Raw genomic sequence first — 17,500 nt, 5'->3', positions numbered from 1 at the left:
CTTGTACACCATGTCTCTGCAGAAGTGTGCATGTGTGTGCACAGTTGTGAGGGTGTCTTTTGAAAGAAACTGATGTGTATTGACGATGCTGACTCTGCCTTTCAGCAGCACAAAGACGTACAGAAACAATAATGAGAACAGACTAGGTTGACAGCCTGAACTTTTCAACTGCCAACAGATGTGCGCCTGAGCCCTGCCTGAGAACACATGAACCTAAGTGCAATCCATCACCGAAACGTCCCAAAAAGCAAACGACCACGACATTATCCCGAAGCACTGACACAGCCACCCACATCATTAGCAGTACGTAAATCAGTCGAGTCATCTCGCGAGGGGGGTCTTAATCTTATTTCCCCTCCACACAAGGCTTAAGGTGTGACATTCTGGGGGGTGGTGGGGGGGAGAGAAGGTCATCGGGGGAGCACTTGCCTTTTTGACCTCGTACTTGATAGCCAGCTTGACACGGCTGAGGAGTGAGCGATGGCGCTGCCCCGCCTCCAGCTCGGCGCTGATGTCCCCGTTCAAGATGGCCTCCACCTCCTCCGTGTCCCGGCACAGGTCCAGCACCCCCACCACAAAGTCCTTGCACTGCATAGACAGCTTGCGATAGTCGTTCTGCGGAGGGAGGGAGGGAGGGGAGTGGGGAGGGGTAAAACACAACACAATACAATACGTGAAGACGAGTGACGACAGCTTGAATGAGACTTACGTAAATCACAGTGTTGACATGGAGAGATAGCACGGTACAATAGAGCAAAGGAGACACTGCCTAAAGCATGACTACAGCATGATTACAGCCATGATGATAACTTAAAAAAAGGCATGACTGACATGACTGATGGGAGGACATGCATCCATAAACACAATCCTTTTGATTAATATATTTATTTATTCAACTAATGAACGATGTGAACCGACAGCTGTAAAAACCAAGGCACATTTAGCCATTGGTCTTTGAAGACAGAGTACAGTGAGAGAAGAGACACTTCTGACTGGGTAACTCCATTCATGTGTCAGCTGGTATTCGGTCTGAGTGTGACGGGAATTGAATTAAGCATTTTATCAATCGGCGGCACGAGCCCTGGTTTGTTTGAAGATGCAGTGCTGCTGCCGCAACTTCCCACGTCTAAACAGCCCGGCAAAAGTAATGGCCACGAGCGCTGTCACAGTATCTCGGAGAAGCGTAATTACTCTTCGGCACGGGCAGAGTGCTATATCACCGCACCGTATGCAAATGAGGAGAAGATTCCTTCACTTCTGCAATTAAAAAGGAAGCCACCTGCGCCACCACATTAGAAGATATACGCCACGCGTTGCATAACTCGACTAGAGTTTAATATGCATGTGAGTGCATGTACTCAAGATAAATTAGAAAATACTCATTTACAATTACGGTGTGTACTTGTACTGTGCATTTGAGAATTTATTCCTTTGGCAGAGGCTTTTATCCAGTATGCAGCAGGGGCAAATGGGACTACAGTACAGTGAAATGCAGCAGGGTTTAAATCAGTGCTATATCACGGTGCAGTAAACGAAAGCGCTCTTTCCCCACAACACCTTTTCAACTGCTGGGTCTACGCCACAGCTCAGGGCTCTGTGGGAAGGTCAGGCAAGCCATTAGGAGCCAGGGCAGAGGGGGCAGGTGTTTAGTCAGGCGTAATCCATCAGAGACCGCAGATGAGAAATACTGTACGGCAAACCCTGAGATGTACTGCATACACAATACATTTTGTGGAGTTAATTCGACACTGAGAGAGTATGACCAACTCTGTAAGTGATAAAATCAACTCTGTATTACTAGAGAATTTACTGCATACCATATACTACCATGGCAATGCCGCATGGGGTGCATTGTGGAGGCAAACTCGGACAACACAAGCTGAATTTATAGCAGGAGCTCATGGCATGCATCTTCCAGGACACGTCCCAGGTGGACCTTGTGAGGAGCAATCATGGTGCAGTCGAGAAAACATGGTACAGAAATCAGTGGCTCCTACTGTACCAAGATGCTGTTTCATAACCGATATCTGATTGGGATAAGGTGGAGGCTTAGTGGCCCTGCACTGCACTGTAAGTCGGCCTTTTTCAATAATTATGTCTGGCCAGAAAAAGGGGAATAACGCGTAGCCTCTTACTGCAGATGGGGTCGCCGACGGGCCTATTTACTAGTTGCTGAAAATACTCAACTACATAATAACAACACTTTCCTGGTGAACCAGTAGCCTGTAAGTAACAGGCTACTGGCACACTGCCCTTTCACGCCTCTCCGCAGGCGGGGTTTAGTCAAAAGATGCTTGCACGCGGTTGGAGCAACCTCATATGAATGACATGACACTTCGACCACTCACGTTGAAGCTTTGTGACGTAGGACGTGTCGTCACGTAAGCGCTGCCAGGTCGGGAACCAAAACAGAACAACATCCTTTAGAAAATCAACTTGAGGTATTTTGGATAACACCGCTGAAATTACTGCTTCCATCCCGACGCATGATAACTCCTCGCACGCCGCCATTACTGTTGTGATTCAGGGAGGGGGCGGGCAGTTGCGTTCGATAAACGTCATACCCACTGAAATCCCTCCCTACGATCCTGATTCGTCGTGCTGCCCCGTTTATTTCGTAAACGGAGGAGGAGAGCGAATCACAGGTGTACCAGAAGGTTTGTGTAGCCCAGCCCCCTGGGCGTCAACACATAGCTTCTGGTTCACCAGGAAATAACAACACTGCTATGCTTAGAAATAGCCATTACAATTTTGGTGACAGTAATGTTATAACATAGGCTCTGCACTAAGGGGTTAACAGTAGCACTCATGAAATTGGTCATGTGACGATGAAATGATGAAGATGAGGTGTGAGATGACGAGATAGCACATGCTGAGATGTCTGGCGAAATGTTCTCCACAGAGATATAAACATTGAACCGAATTATCTAACTGACAAGCAAAATCCAAATCCGAGCACAGGTCCAGTAATAGAACATTGATTTACGCCGCCATTACTTGGTGAAGACCTCTGCATCCAAACTCATAAATCTGACCCGGAGCCTTGACAAGGCTTATTAAAATGCACGTGGCTTCCCATCCACAGTCAGGAGCGTTCCAATGGACTAAAACAATGACACAGGCAAAGCAGCAGCGAAAGCAAACTACATCATCAATGACAACACCACCACCACCACCACCACCACAGCAAAACAATACCAACAAAAATTATTACAGCGACAATGACAACACAGTTGAAAAGCCCATTTAAAATTTGGCAGGCTTAAAGCAGGACTCTTGGAAAATCTAAAACTAGAGTACTGACAGCCGTAAGATTCCCCCTACGTTAGGCCAGAGTAAGACGTGAGGGGATCGTTAAGACTGAGTGGCCTTGAAAAGATAATTATCCAGTACGGCACAGAGGTAACGGTACATTCCAGCCAACAGTAATAAATTGATATAGGTAGACATATTTACCAAGGAGAAGATATTGTGCTGAGTAGTCTCTTTTTTATGGCTCTTTTTATCCTGGTGGCAGTCAAGGCACAGAGACACACACACACACACACATAAACACAGAGATATAGGATAGAAACCACATGAGATAATAAAAACAGATTAAATGTAATAAAAAAACTTAAAGCAAAATATGGACATACCAAACAAGAAACTGTTAAGCCATTGAGCACATTCACAACTGAAGGTGAGCACTGACACAAAGTAGATTTTGAAGCGTTAATTCAACACCTACAGTGTTAAAGGAGCACTTCTGCCAATTTTAATATGTTGTTGTATTGCTAATACTACCCTTGACTTGTCAGTAGCCGGTGATGATGCATTTTTTGGCTCAGCCCTATCCGAGATCTGAGCTTTTCTAATGGGGGCAGATTTTGTTTATATTTTTTAAAAAAATCTTAACATAGGCCTACTCCAAATATTTTCCCAAAAGGTATCGCTGTTTGCTAATTGTCTGCTGATGTTGCATAACCTTTTGGATGTTTTGGGGAATGAATCAAGATGTTTTTTTGAAATGTAAACAAACTCTGCCCCCATTACAATGACCAGGATCTCGGAAAAGGCTGAGGGAAAAAAAAAATCTCTGGTACTGACAAGTTCAGGGTAGTGTGAGCATTACAACTGCATGTTTAAATTGGCTGAAGTTATCCTTTAAATTTCACAAGGGTTAAATGAACACTTCAACATTTACTGACACTTCAGGAAATGCATGGGATTGACATTATTGGGTCATGCGGCAAAAGCTTAAGAGGATCCAATGAAAGAGTAATGTTGGTTCTAAATAAATAAATGATGAATGTTAAAAATGGAAAAATGGACAGTATTTGGGCAAATGAACAAATGGACAACTTTTATCAGTTGGACTGTGCAAATGTTTATGGTCTCCATGTTATAGTGTCATAGATACAATGTAGTTACATGTCCAAGGTCATAGAGCCTACTTAACAATGGTGTAATGTTTTACAACCCAATAACATGTCACATTACATTTTACAGTGAGCTGAGCACTACACCGAATAGGACCATATATGCTCTAAAGTAGTGTTGAATTCAACTCTAAGTGTTGAATTGACAATGCCAAACTGAACTGATCAATTTCACAGACTTAATTTGTAATTCAACACTTAACATCAAAATACATCTATTTACATCTAGAATAGCGTTGAATTAGCACAACATTTACTGCTTACAAAACCCTAAGGATTATTACATAATGTAGATTATTAAAGAGTCAATGTGCCTGTGTCAGTCCTCACTACTCGAATGGGAAACAGGTGTAACACCATACTACTACAGGGTGTTACCACATGGTAACTATACAACTGGTAACAGCAAAGCAGCACTCACTAGACTAGAGCACGACTCACCTTGAACTCCTTCTCGATGTTGGCCAGCTTGGCCAGCTCGTTGCTGAGCTCCAGCGCCGTGAGCACGGGGTCCTCGCTGGAGAGCGAGAGGTACGCCGGGCTGGCCAGGCCGCGGTAGGCGTTGATGCGCGAGCGCGAGTGGCTGAAGGCGTCCTTGCGCTGCTTCTCGGCACAGTCGGCGCACTTGCAGAAGTAGTCGTGCGGCCGCTCGATGCGCGCGCCCTTCATCAGCAGCATGTGCACCACCTCGTACTTCTGGCAGTGCGCGGCCAGGATGATGGGCGTGATGTCGGGCGAGAAGCGCGTGCCGTCCTCGTCGTACGAGTAGAAGTCGTCGTCCTGCAGCTCGCACGGGCTGCGCGTCAGCCGCTCGCTGCAGCTCACGAAGGACGGGTGCGCCAAGATGGCCTCCACGATGCGCACGTAGCCCTTGCTGATGGCCAGCAGCAGGGCGTCGCCGATGCGCGCCAGGTTGTCGCGGCGCAGCAGCAGCTCCGTCACCTCCAGGTGCTCGTTGCCCACGGCGAGCTGCAGGCCGTTCTGGCCCATGTAGTCCACGCAGTTGACGTTGAGCGTGTCCGACTCCTCCAGCATCTTGCGCACCACGGGGATGTTGCCGTACTCGGCGGCGTCCAGGAAGCGCTCCTCCTCGGACGTCAGGCTCGTGCCGCGCGCGTTGAACATGAAGGCCGGCCCGCGCACGGGGCCCCGACGGCCCTTCTCCCGCTGCAGCGCCATCGCCCGCCGCTGGTGGCTCAGGGTCTCCGGCGAATCCCTGCCAGGGGGAGAGGACAGGGGTGCGAGTGAGAGGAATAAGAGAGACGCGGATGTAGGGAAGCAGAGAAGAAAAACAGTGAGAGAAACGGGACAAAGGCATATGCAGAGGCCAAGGCAGAGTATAGAGAGGGAGAAAGAGAGAGAAAGAAAGAGAGCGATAGAGAGAGGGAAAGAGACATACAAAGGATTTTTGCATCCACTTGCAACGCTTGCTTTACTGCTCTCAGCTCCATGAATCATAGCAGGGCCAGCAGCCTTCTCCTGGCATGGCTAGGTTTTCTCTCCTTCATCTCCGCAGTCTGCTCTCTCTCGCACAGCGCGCCCTCACGGTGCAAAAGGTGCGATCCGAGAGCAGCTGTCCCAGTCGACGCGTCACACCGCGGGGCCCGCCTGGAAAGGTGAGGGTAGGGCGGGCCGAGTGAGACAGCACCCCGTCGTAGGCGAGACTAAGTGCATTTTAATGAAACGCAACAGATGCCTCCCACCTGGCCCACAGGTGGCTGCCTGAGGCCCGCAGCTCACAGGCCAAGAACCACACACACACACACACACACACACACACACACACACACACACACACACACACACACACACACACACACACACACACACACACACACACACACGCACGCACGCACACACACTCCTACACAGCCCCTCCAGTCACTGTCACAGCTACATAGTCAGACTAACTATGGTCCACTGACAGCATTTCAATGGGCCGGCTTATTATGCAAACATCACTTCCCGTTTTTTTTTCTTCACATCTATGTCTATACTGTTCCAATACACACTCCAATAGTGTCCAAAACCATCCCATTGCTTGCTGTCAGGAATTTTGCTGTTATAAGGCAGTTCTAGTCTGGCTGCCAACGTAATGTCACTGAACATAAAATATAGATATTTTTTCCATTATGTATGTAGGAAAGAACTAGGAGAGGTGTACAACTGTTCAATTTTGGACCATACCAGAGTAACTCCTGCTACACATTCACCTTCACATTCACATTCACATTCACCTTGGAGGGGTGTCTGACCAAAGGCATTCATAAACAGAACATGGTGTGACATCAATGGTCAATGCAACAGTACCCTTACAATGCTTGAAAAGGTTTAGTGATACACTACTATTACATGACATTGCAGTCTTTGGTAATACATTCCGACTTGGTCATTCTGTTCATTCTTCCCCCAGGGCCGTGGCTAAAACTAGCAGATCAACAACATGCTTTTTTCCCACATGCAGGGTCAGATACTCTTCTATCACTCATCGGTCAGTCTGCCAGACACCGGGTTGCTTTTTTGAGAGTTTGCATGATCTCTTAGCCCTATTTATATGTTGCACAAATACCAGGGTTTCCCCCAGCAGTTTAGGCAGCCACCTTGACAAGAAACACCTACCATCCTACAGTTGCAAAACCAGAAAATTATATACTTTTAACGCCCCACCACCTTGACTAACAAAAAATCTGCGGAAAACACTGAATACTGTATACACTGTATGCAAAATTATTGGTTTGGCCATATTAGTGTCTGTATTAGTGCTATCGAAAGGTCGTTTTAGTCCTGTCACTATCTGATAGTCCAAACAACTTCCTAACCAGACAGTGGCTGCCTTCTACTGTAATTATAAAGTAATTAGAGGGTCAATTGAACAGTATGCTTCCCAGACAACTTCTGTCTGTGAGAGAAATGAGCAGACAGTCCAACCTGTAGAAACTCATTTCAGTAAAGTTGTCCCAGTCCCCCTAGACTGGAGCACACAAAGGGACAATGTGTCCAAATTGAAAATCCTAATGAGAAAGGAAGAGGCTATTACGCCTGCAAAAATACTACTCGATCAGTCAGTCTCACTCTCCCTGACTGTCTGTATTCCTGACCCTTGTTAGGTTGAGGTTGCCAACCGTCCCTTGAAATACGGAATAGTCCAGAATTTAGAAAGAAAAGTACAGCGCGGTTCCGTACTGAAACAAAACGCAATTGGGTTAAAATGGCATCTAAAAAATACAAAATGTTCTAGGGGAGGACCCCTAGATTCCCAGAGCGAATGAGGTGTCCCTTATGTTTCCCCAGGGAGTTGGCAACCCTACTTGCTGCATCCATCACTATTCATGAATAGCTGAACTAATTTTGAAGTTAAGGGAGATTCTGCTCTGTTGGGATTACTTGCAGGTGTCCAAATGTCATACAACCTCTTGCTGTGATCTCAATCATTATTAACCGTATCATGGACACTCAATGTGTTACCTAAATGGTAATGACCGAGTCTTAGGCAATGTCATAGAAATATTATTATGAATTAGTCTTAGCTTTTTCAGCAAAGAGTGTGATCGCGGGTGAGACCATCTGCATGAAAAGGCGACCACAACATTCACATCACAACAGTGTGCACAGGTTTCCCTGGCTACTGACAGACTATATCACAAATGAGAGATAGTCTGGGAACCATTTATTCATTTTCTAGTAGGGGAGGTCGATCTCTAAACCATTTAGCCCCTTTACACAGGGCCTGTTATAACATTACTGTCACCAAAAATGAAATAACCCAGTCTTAATCTGTTACTTCAGCCTCTCTGTAATGTCATAGCAATGTTGTTTTGATGTAGTTGAGTCTTTTCAGCAATGAGTGAATGGACCCACCGGTGGGCCCGTCTGCACAAACAGGCTACAATACTATTTAAAGCTGGTCGGAAATCCGGTATCAACATTGTGGATCTGTAAACAACCTACAAGCTTTCATTTGTCTAATAATATATCTAGCGTTCTCTTCCCGTTCAATGTTTGGGTTCCCAAACTCAAGCAAAGATTTCAGCCAGGATTTCCATGCTGCCCTTCAGATCAGAATGCATACACAAGGCAGCATGGGGATTTCCAGGCTATGAGCAGGTAAAACCCCTCCGCATATTGGAAAAATCGTACCCTTCCTAAGTGGTTCAAGCAATCAGAGGCTGAGCAAAGAGCTCTTGCCATGCCATGATTCCTATCATTTACCACAAGATTCATAATGTTCACTACATCAAGGGCAGGCAGAGAGCGCCCTTACCCACTATGGGCACCTCATAGCACCCTCCCTAAACGCTTCGGGTAAGCAAAGTGTGTTGAGAGAGTGATGAAACAGCAATCCATGCTGCCGCTGCGCCCATTAAACTATCCGATAAAGAATCATGTTCATTGGCTGGCCCGCACCAGTCTTTGGAGACAGGAGCCAGTCCAATGTGGCGCAGAAGGAGGCCAAACCAAGACAAACGCAATGATAATTCTATTAACCCTATAGCCAAGTGTCAGTAACGGCCTATAAACACCACTCCAGATAGCAAGGCAGGGAGTGTGTGTGTCTCCCTCTCTGGACCTAACACATGAGAGATGGGGAGTGTTTTTTTGCATCACCCTGAGTGTCTATATTGATTTATGGCCACAGGCTGCGTACAAGGTGGGAAGGGGGGGGGGGGCGTCCTTGAGGGTTTCTTTTGAGTACAGAAAATTAATTTCAAAGGGCTGGATGTGGAACTCCTTAAGGCGTATGACCCAAATGAAATCACTGGGAGCAGATCCTGTGGAAAGGGGCTTGCATGTTTTTTTTTGCCACTAAGTCTGAGAGTGGTTTGGCATATACAGTGACGAAGTCACCACTTCAATTTAGAGACGGCTTTACGTTTGACTGCAATAACCACGGCTCCTTTACCACAATTACACACGTGCCTGACCTTGCCTGTAAAAGAATTGCCTTTGCTTTTTTTCTCCTCGATTGAGCACATTTTGACAAATTGTTTGGAAATTGCTTTCAAGGTGGGGTTGTTTCCTTGTGCAGCAACTCCAACAGAAATCATTTTTCTTCAACATCAATATTTATCTGTGAATTGTTTCACTTCCCAAGCTTTCACATAACATCTCTCTCCCTCCTCCCTCCCACAGTGCTACTACTATATAACAGGCCGAACAAGCCACAGCCTTTCAGTGCTACTAGAATGGATTTTCTGAGAGAAACAACTCCCATCAGATCTCTTGACACGACGAAACGATTGCCCCAATACACCAGAAACAACAATCGGCTACCATACTCATAAACCTTTACATTTATGACAATTCATGGTGGCGCATGTACACCTGACATCCAACATCTCGTGAAATTTTAGATGCTAAACTGCATTCCAATACTCTGCGTTCATAATGACAATAAAAGGACTAAACCAGAGTAACTAATCTAAAAATGACGTTATAATGTGCACATACCAATGACTGTAGTCCTGTCAGCCAGTGCCTTTTAGCAAATTAATTTGCCAGAGCCTGCGCCTTGATTTGTCTCAGTTAAAAATGAACACATCAGCAATTACTGAAGGTGTTCTTATTAATCAAGCCTCTGTTTAACTACTTCTCCCTATACATTCGGTGCCTTGTGCTGCTTCCATATCCATTTAAAGGATTTCTCTGTGGATTTCTCTGTGGATTTCAACCCCCCAAGTCTCTCACATGACAGCGGATACAAACACATCTGAATATCGTCCCTATTGCATGCATAAACCATGACATTATGCAGAAAGGTATTCTTGCACTCCAGATGGAGTCAGTTGAGTCAGGTGTGTGGAACCAAAAAAAATGAAGAAGAGTGAGGGCGGCTTGCAAGCTGAACATTTTAGCACAAGATCTACAAAGGTTTGACTTATGGTAAGAGAAAAAGCAGTGTGTTTTAACATTTAGGTTTTCTCGATGCTGTCTTCCCACATGACTAGTAAATAACTGAGAAGGTCTGTACATGGAAACCTGCTTTTAGACCATTTAGTCAAGTCAAGTCAAGTCAAGTTTATTGTCAATTTCTTTACATGCACTGGTCATACAAAGAATTTGAAATTGCGTTTCTTGCTCTCCCATGCAGACATAGACTAATCTAGGTAAGGACATAGACAGTATAGACATAGACAGTACTCATACATGGACATAGACAGTATGGACGTAGATATTGCTCATACAGACATTTAAAGTGCAAGACTGGACAACAGAAGACTTGTAGAGAACATACATTAAGAGGAGGTATTTTGTTGTTCTTTTTTCTAAAGTCCTTTATAGCGTTCTGACATAGTAATAGTAGCATTTGAAGAAATAAATAATTAAAAAAAGGTTTTTATTAAATACACCAGCAGCAGTATGTGTGTGTGTGTGTTTGTATGTGTTTTGTGTGCGTGTGTGCGTGTGTGTGTGTGTGTGTGTGTGTGTGTGTGTGTGTGTGTGTGTGTGTGTTTAGTGCAGGTAGAAAAGTGCGGTGTGCGTCTGTGTGTGTTGTACCTGTGTATGTGTGTGTGTGTGTGTGTGTGTGTGTGTGTGTGTGTGTATGTGTGTGAGTATGAGTTGTGTGTCAGTGTGTGTATGTTTGGGTTTAGTGCAGAAAGTGCAGTGTGCTTGTGTGTGTGTTCGTGTGTGTGTGTGTGTGTATGTGTGTGTGTGTGTTTGTGTGTGTGTGTGTGTGTGTGTGTGTGTGTGTGTGCATGTGTATGTTTTGAGTTAGTGCAGGTTGAAAGTTCAGTCACAGATGTAGTAGTGCAGGTGGAATGTTCAGTCGCAGATATGGTGGTGGGGATGAGGGGGGGAGCGTTGTCAGTGGCCTGGCTGGCTAGAGGCTGACAGTGAAGGGAGAGTGTGGGTTTGAGTGTTCAGTATCTTGATTGCTTGATGCATCGTGCTGCTTGCAAGCCTGGTGGTACGGGAACGGAGGCGCCTGTACCTCTTTCCAGAGGGCAGGAGGCTGAACAGTTTGTGTGCAGGGTGGCTTGTGTCTTTGATGATCATCAGTGCTTTTCGGGTGAGGTGTGTGGTGTAAATGTCCTGCAGGGAGGGGGGGGGAGTGGTACTCCAATGATCTTCTTCGCTGTGTTCACAACACTTTGGAGTGTCTTCCTGTTTTTCTCCGTGCAGCTTCCTCCACACACTGTGATGCAGCTGGACACGACGCTCTCTATGGTTCCTCTGTAGAATGTTGTCATGATGGAGGGTGTAGCACTTGCCTTCTTTAGTTTGCGCAAGAAGTAGAGACGCTGATGGGCCTTCTTCGCCAGTGATGTAGTGTTGGTGGTCCAAGAGAGGTCGTCGCTGATGTGCACTCCAAGGAACTTGGTGCTGCTCACTCTCTCCACAGCATCACCGTCGATGGTCAGTGGTGGCAGTTGTTTTTGGACCCTCTGAAAGTTGACAACAATCTCCTTGGTCTTGTTGACATTCAGCAGGAGGTTGTTGTCTTTGCACCATCTGGCCAGCAGGTCTACTTCTTCTCTGTAGTGGGTCTCATCGCCCTTAGTGATGAGGCCCACCAGTGTTGTATCATCCGCAAACTTCACTAGATGGTTAGTGCTGTGGGTCGTTGTGCAGTCATGTGTCAGCAGCGTGAACAGCAGGGGGCTGAGAACACAACCTTGCGGAGCCCCGTGCTCAGGGTCAGGGTGCTTGAGGTGTTATTCCCTACCCGTACTGCTTGTGGTCTCTGCATCAGGAAGTCCAGCAGCCAGTTGCAGAGGGAGGTGCTGAAACCTAGTTTGTCCAGTTTTCTGATGAGTTGTTGTGGTATTATGGTATTGAATGCTGAGCTGAAGTCAATGAACAGCATTCTCACATATGAGTCTTTATTGTCCAAGTGGGTGAGGGCTGGATGGAGGGCAGAGCAGATTGCATCCTCCGTGGATCGCTTGGCTCGGTATGCGAACTGGTAGGGGTCCAGGGTGGGGGGTAGGGTGGCTTTGATGTGTGACAGGACTAGCCGTTCGAAGCACTTCATGATTATGGGCGTCAGTGCTACAGGACGGTAGTCATTGAAGCATGATGGTGATGATTTCTTCGGCACGGGTATGATGGTAGCAGCTTTGAAAAGTGATGGGATGACTGCTTGCTCCAGAGAGATGTTAAAGATGTCTGTGAAGACATCCTTCAGCTCTTCTGCACAATCCTTCAACACTCGGCCAGGTATGTTGTCTGGGCCAGCTGCTTTGCGTGGGGTTGATGGTGGCCAGTGTCTCTTCACACTGGCAGAGGACAGGTACAGGGGTTGATCATGGGGGGGGAGGGGGAGTTTTCTGTGGATGGAGTGTCATTTTGTGCTTCAAAACGGGCAAAGAAACTGTTCAGGGTCGTTTAGCAGAGAGGTGTTGTTGTCACAGCTTCGGTGGTGCGGGCTTATAGTCCGTGATGGCCTGTATGCCCTGCCACAGGCTCTGTGCATCTCTGCTGTCTTTGAAGTGTGTTGTTATTTTGTCCGAGTATTCCTTTTTTGCTTTTCTGATGCCCTGGGACAGGTTTGCTCTTGCTGCTTTTAGGCCAGCTACGTCTCCTGCTCTGAAGGCTTTTGTCTCTGGCCCTCAGCAGTCTGTGAACGTCTCCTGTGAAACCATGGCTTCTGGTTGGCTCTGGTGGTGATTGCGTTTTATTTCTGTAACATCATCAATGCATTTTTGTGATGTAGGAGGTCACAGTGTCTGTGTACTCCTCAATGTCAATGTGGTTGCTGTGGGTGGCAGCTGTTTTGAACATGTCCCAATCTGTGGTTTCAAAGCAGTCTTGTAGTCGTGACACGGATCCCCTTGGCCATTTTCTCACCTCCTTCAGAGCTGGTTTGGTGAGTTTTACCTTTTGTTGTAGGCTGGCAGTAGCAGAATCGTTAGGTGGTCTGATAGGCCGATGTGGGGGATGGGCTTTGCCTTGTATGCTCCTTGTTTTGGGGTATAAACAAAGTCCAGGGTGTTTTGTTCTCTTGTTGGAAAGTTAACATGTTGGTGAAATTTTGGAAGAACTGTTTTGAGATTTCCGTGGTTGAAATCTCCCATGACCACTGTGAAGGCATCTGGGTGTGCATCTTGTTGTTTCACTGATTCCCCGATGCAGCTCGTTCAGTGCCTCGCTTCTGGCGCTGGTGGTATAGCTAGGGGCGAGGTAAACTGCGACCAGTAGAATGGCGGATATTTCTCTTGGTAGATAGAAGGGTCGGCACTTGATGATCATAAACTCCACTAGTGGAGAGCAGTGTCTCTGTACCACCGTAGCATTTTTGCACCAAGCATCATGTGTGTAAACACATATTCCTCCCCCTCGTTTTTTCTCTGCAAGGGCTCTGTCCGCTCGGTGGCACGTAAGTTGCTCCAGTTGTAAAGCCGAGTCCGGTATGCCGTCGTTCAAGCCATGATTCTGTAAACACGGTTTTACACAGCAGTTCCTCACAGTTTTGTTCGCTGATCTTTAGTAGCCGTATGTCATCCATCTTATTGTCCATAGATCTTACGTTTGCCAAAGAGAAGTGATGGTATTGCTGGACGAGTTGGGTTGGCTGCAAGCCGTGTTTCGACGCCACCTCGTTTGCCTCTCTTCCTAATTCTGGAGCACCTCTTTCGCCGTCGCCATGTAGGCGAAGCAGACGGGTCCGATGTATGCCGCCGTAGTATCCCAAGTTCTTCCAGTGTCTCTATTGGTATATCCAATACATCGCTTGAGTTGTCCATTCTTATCTGCAACAGCTGTTGCCGACTGTACATGCGTTCCGACATAGTTTCCGACGATAGACATTTCGAATGACACATTATAACACAAATAAACACTGCGAGTTGGGAGAGTAAGGAGTCGCTGCAGCTACGTGCGCCACATCCGGACTTTATCACCAAAAGCAACTACAGTATCTGTGCTGTGCTGTGGTTTTTGAAAAGATGCTTACAGCTTTTCCTTGGGGGCCTAACATGGCTCAAGAAGAGAGCAAAAGAGCAAAACCTCAAACCTTTTTACAGACTGCTCACCTCACAACCATGGCACTTCAAAGCCTGCACAATACAGCCCTGGGCATTTACAACAACCCAAAGAAGTTGCAACGTGACTTGAATTAATGTAAACAAAACAAACCAAAAACAGTGGCTGGCAGTGTGACCGAGAATGGTATAATCAGCCATGATTCTGCCTCTACAGACAGAATTCAATACAACCACAAAATTGCTTCCCACGAAATATGACACAACAGTTCAACACTGTCACAAGGAATGATACATGCTGTTTTCTCACCACTTAACTTAAACAGTGACCCTATAAACTGTGAAATGACAACAGTTCAAGTGTTTCATTGTTGTATGACAATTGCCATTACACATTGAAGAAGGGGCGATCAGCCTAAAACGTTTGTGGGTGAATAAATAAAAATATAGTAGGCCTATCTGAACAGTGATATCATATACTTGCCTGGTTCACACCAGACCATATCACAAATGAGATATGGAATGTGTATCGCAAATATCACAAAAGATATATGAGGTGCATTTCTTGGAGGCGAAGTAGCTATCTGGAGTCCTACTGAATTTCTCATAGGGGAGGTGTGGTTTACAGTTGCCATTGGCTGTTTATTGGCTGTTTCCCATTTCATTTGGTGTATGTACATACTAGCCAACAGTATTCAAACAAACTACAAGCTTATCAAGTAGCCCAGTATGCAGCACCATCTTTCCACCCCTCCCCACTCTCTGTTTGGCTCCTCACTCAAACCACAGTGTTTAGTCCAGCATCCATACCATCTTTCAGATTGAGATTTCCCAGGCTAGTCCTTTAGGCCCTACTACTTCAATTAATTGTTTACAACCTTTAGATCAATCACCCGTACATCATGATAATCTGCAAAAGGTGCAATCAGAACTTGTTTGGAAGAGCTCTAAACATCCAAATCTTGTGCAACTTACTGAGTATTGTTCCTAATGTGCCCCAAGATTCCACTTGTGGGCTCTTTACTGCCCGATTTGTGTAAGAACCTGTTACTGCTGCAGCCTGGTCTATGGAGAGCCAAGTTAAATTCATTTCAAGCCATTGTATTGAATGAACAGGTAGTGTATCATCACAGCATGGCCAAACTGCCTAACAATTGAGGGTGCACTCAAACAAATAAATTAAAGGATGGAAGAGCAATGTCATAATGACTAATATGCCTGGAGGACACAATGTGCCATTAGCTCATGTTTTTCATTTCATACATAACTTATACTTCCCTCAGGATTAATAAATGATCCTCTACTCTCTACTCCAACACTGCAGTCATGCCTATGTTAAACTGTCTATGACCTTGGTAAGTCCTTGGTGGAGTAGGCTACTGCCTTCCCCTGTAGTTAAAAGACACAAGTGAATATATATGGAGCAATTAGCCTACTCAAGGCATTTGCACCAACCCAACGCATCTTCCCAAATCATGAAGCACCTAGAGCATACGCAGATCTTAGCACCACATACGTGGACAGCTCCGGACACGCCGAAAGTGTACGGTCGCACGTGGACACTGGACAGCTCCCCGGTTGCCCCCCACTTTACTATTAGCCTACTTTGATTTCCCAGTTTTAATGCAGTGTTTGTATTACTGTCTACACCGTAAAAGCCCACTAGCCAACAAGAAAGCAAGTGATACTGTCCCATTTTTTGAAACTTTATTTTACACCTCTCCTTGAGTTCAATGATTTGGTTTTACCTTTCTCTTGTACTTTCTGAATGGCTAACTTGGAGGTAAGCTTAACGATTTGCACTGCTGGAAGTACAGGAGAAAGGTAAAACTCAATCATTTAACTCAACGGGGGGGGGTTAGTATGACCTTATTTCCAAAAATGGTGCCGTTTTTAAGCAGAGCAGTAGCCTATTTCAGTGAATGCCTGTCTTCTGAAACATTCCCTGGGAGGTCTATGCCTTATCTATAGAAAAAGTTACAATGGTTTCAATGACTACTAAAGCACAAATTGTTAGGCCTATAGGCTATCAGTCGCCCTGATCACAAACAGAATGGGTAGGCCTATTATACAATCAATGGCGGAAATCAGGCCTAACGTGACAACATAACCACCTGGATCACAACGCCTCCATACAATAGAGCAATCTATCAGAGTAAAATGGTGCATGACGATAGCATTGAGCCTACGTTATGGCCCCCTCCATCTCAGCTCCCTCGGCATATTGAATCTCACGGTGGCCGGCCAAGGCTGGTATGGCGTCTGGCTCGCCTTCAACCACGTCCACCCCCAAAACAACAATGCGTAATTGGATTGACGACTGCTGTCACATCTCTCCCACACGAGGCCTCCTGGATTTATTCTATTGGGAAGGCTGTTGAGGTTAACTCAGATCCTCCTGACTTAAAATTCCACCCTCGGCAAAAAGTTGTCTGCTGCACAGAAGGACGTGCGCCATGGCAGCAATTAGCGGGCCACTTCGTGATTCAGCGTAGGATGTAACCAGCCACAGACAGAATAGTTTCTATTATCATGTAGGCTTGTCAAACTTTGTCTTCTGCGACTTTGTGAGATATTACGTCATCAGGCCTATATGTCTGTAAGCAAAAAGGCATGCGCACAGCAATCAGTAGTTGTAGATAGTTTACGCAATTTTATGTATAGGCTACATTATTGCCATGTAGCTGCTTAATATTTTAATTTGATATAGACCTATAGGCTATAGCCTATGTGACATAAATCATATTGCACTTTCATATGTGTAGGCCTAGCCGACTATAAATCCTGTTTTTTTCCCATCATGCATGTATCGAATTGCAATGCTCTGTGGGCTACCTGTTTTCCCAAAATAAATTCACTGGTGGTTTATTGGTTCCTTGCGCGATTCATTTCCAAAATTACTTTTATCAGCTTGGCTTGGTTAAGTTAATAATGCAAATGTTGCCAGGAAATAGTTCATTAATCCTTAATAAGAGAAGCGTCAATTCACAGGCGAAATGTAAGCTGTTGGCTCCTGTCATGTCCTCTGACACTTTTCATTGGAATCCTATATGTCACTACATTCGGTGTCGCTTACGGAATGAGAACATTTTGAGTGCAGAAGTGGCCCACTTTCACTCAGATGTTCAAATTGCTGGCATGCGTGATTCAATTATG

General features: G+C 45.7%; 1 protein-coding gene across 1 annotated transcript in view; it reads right to left on the bottom strand.

The window, feature by feature from the left end:
- The window catches only part of trpc3 (transient receptor potential cation channel, subfamily C, member 3), a 50,862-nt gene that overhangs the window by 32,697 nt on the left and 665 nt on the right, over positions 1–17,500 (bottom strand). Inside the window, exons 2-4 of the mRNA XM_063189217.1 lie at positions 4,863–5,637; positions 3,457–3,507; positions 430–615 (exon numbers count right to left, since the gene is read on the bottom strand). Of these exons, the coding sequence (XP_063045287.1) occupies positions 430–615; positions 3,457–3,507; positions 4,863–5,637 (1,012 nt within the window). The remainder of the gene's footprint in view (positions 1–429; positions 616–3,456; positions 3,508–4,862; positions 5,638–17,500) is intronic.

Source organism: Engraulis encrasicolus, chromosome 22 (genome assembly GCF_034702125.1).
Source record: "Engraulis encrasicolus isolate BLACKSEA-1 chromosome 22, IST_EnEncr_1.0, whole genome shotgun sequence".
Classification (NCBI taxonomy): Eukaryota; Metazoa; Chordata; class Actinopteri; order Clupeiformes; family Engraulidae; genus Engraulis; species Engraulis encrasicolus.
The sequence above is the reverse complement of the archived record's forward strand: the minus strand, read 5'-3'. Positions and strand labels throughout refer to the sequence as shown.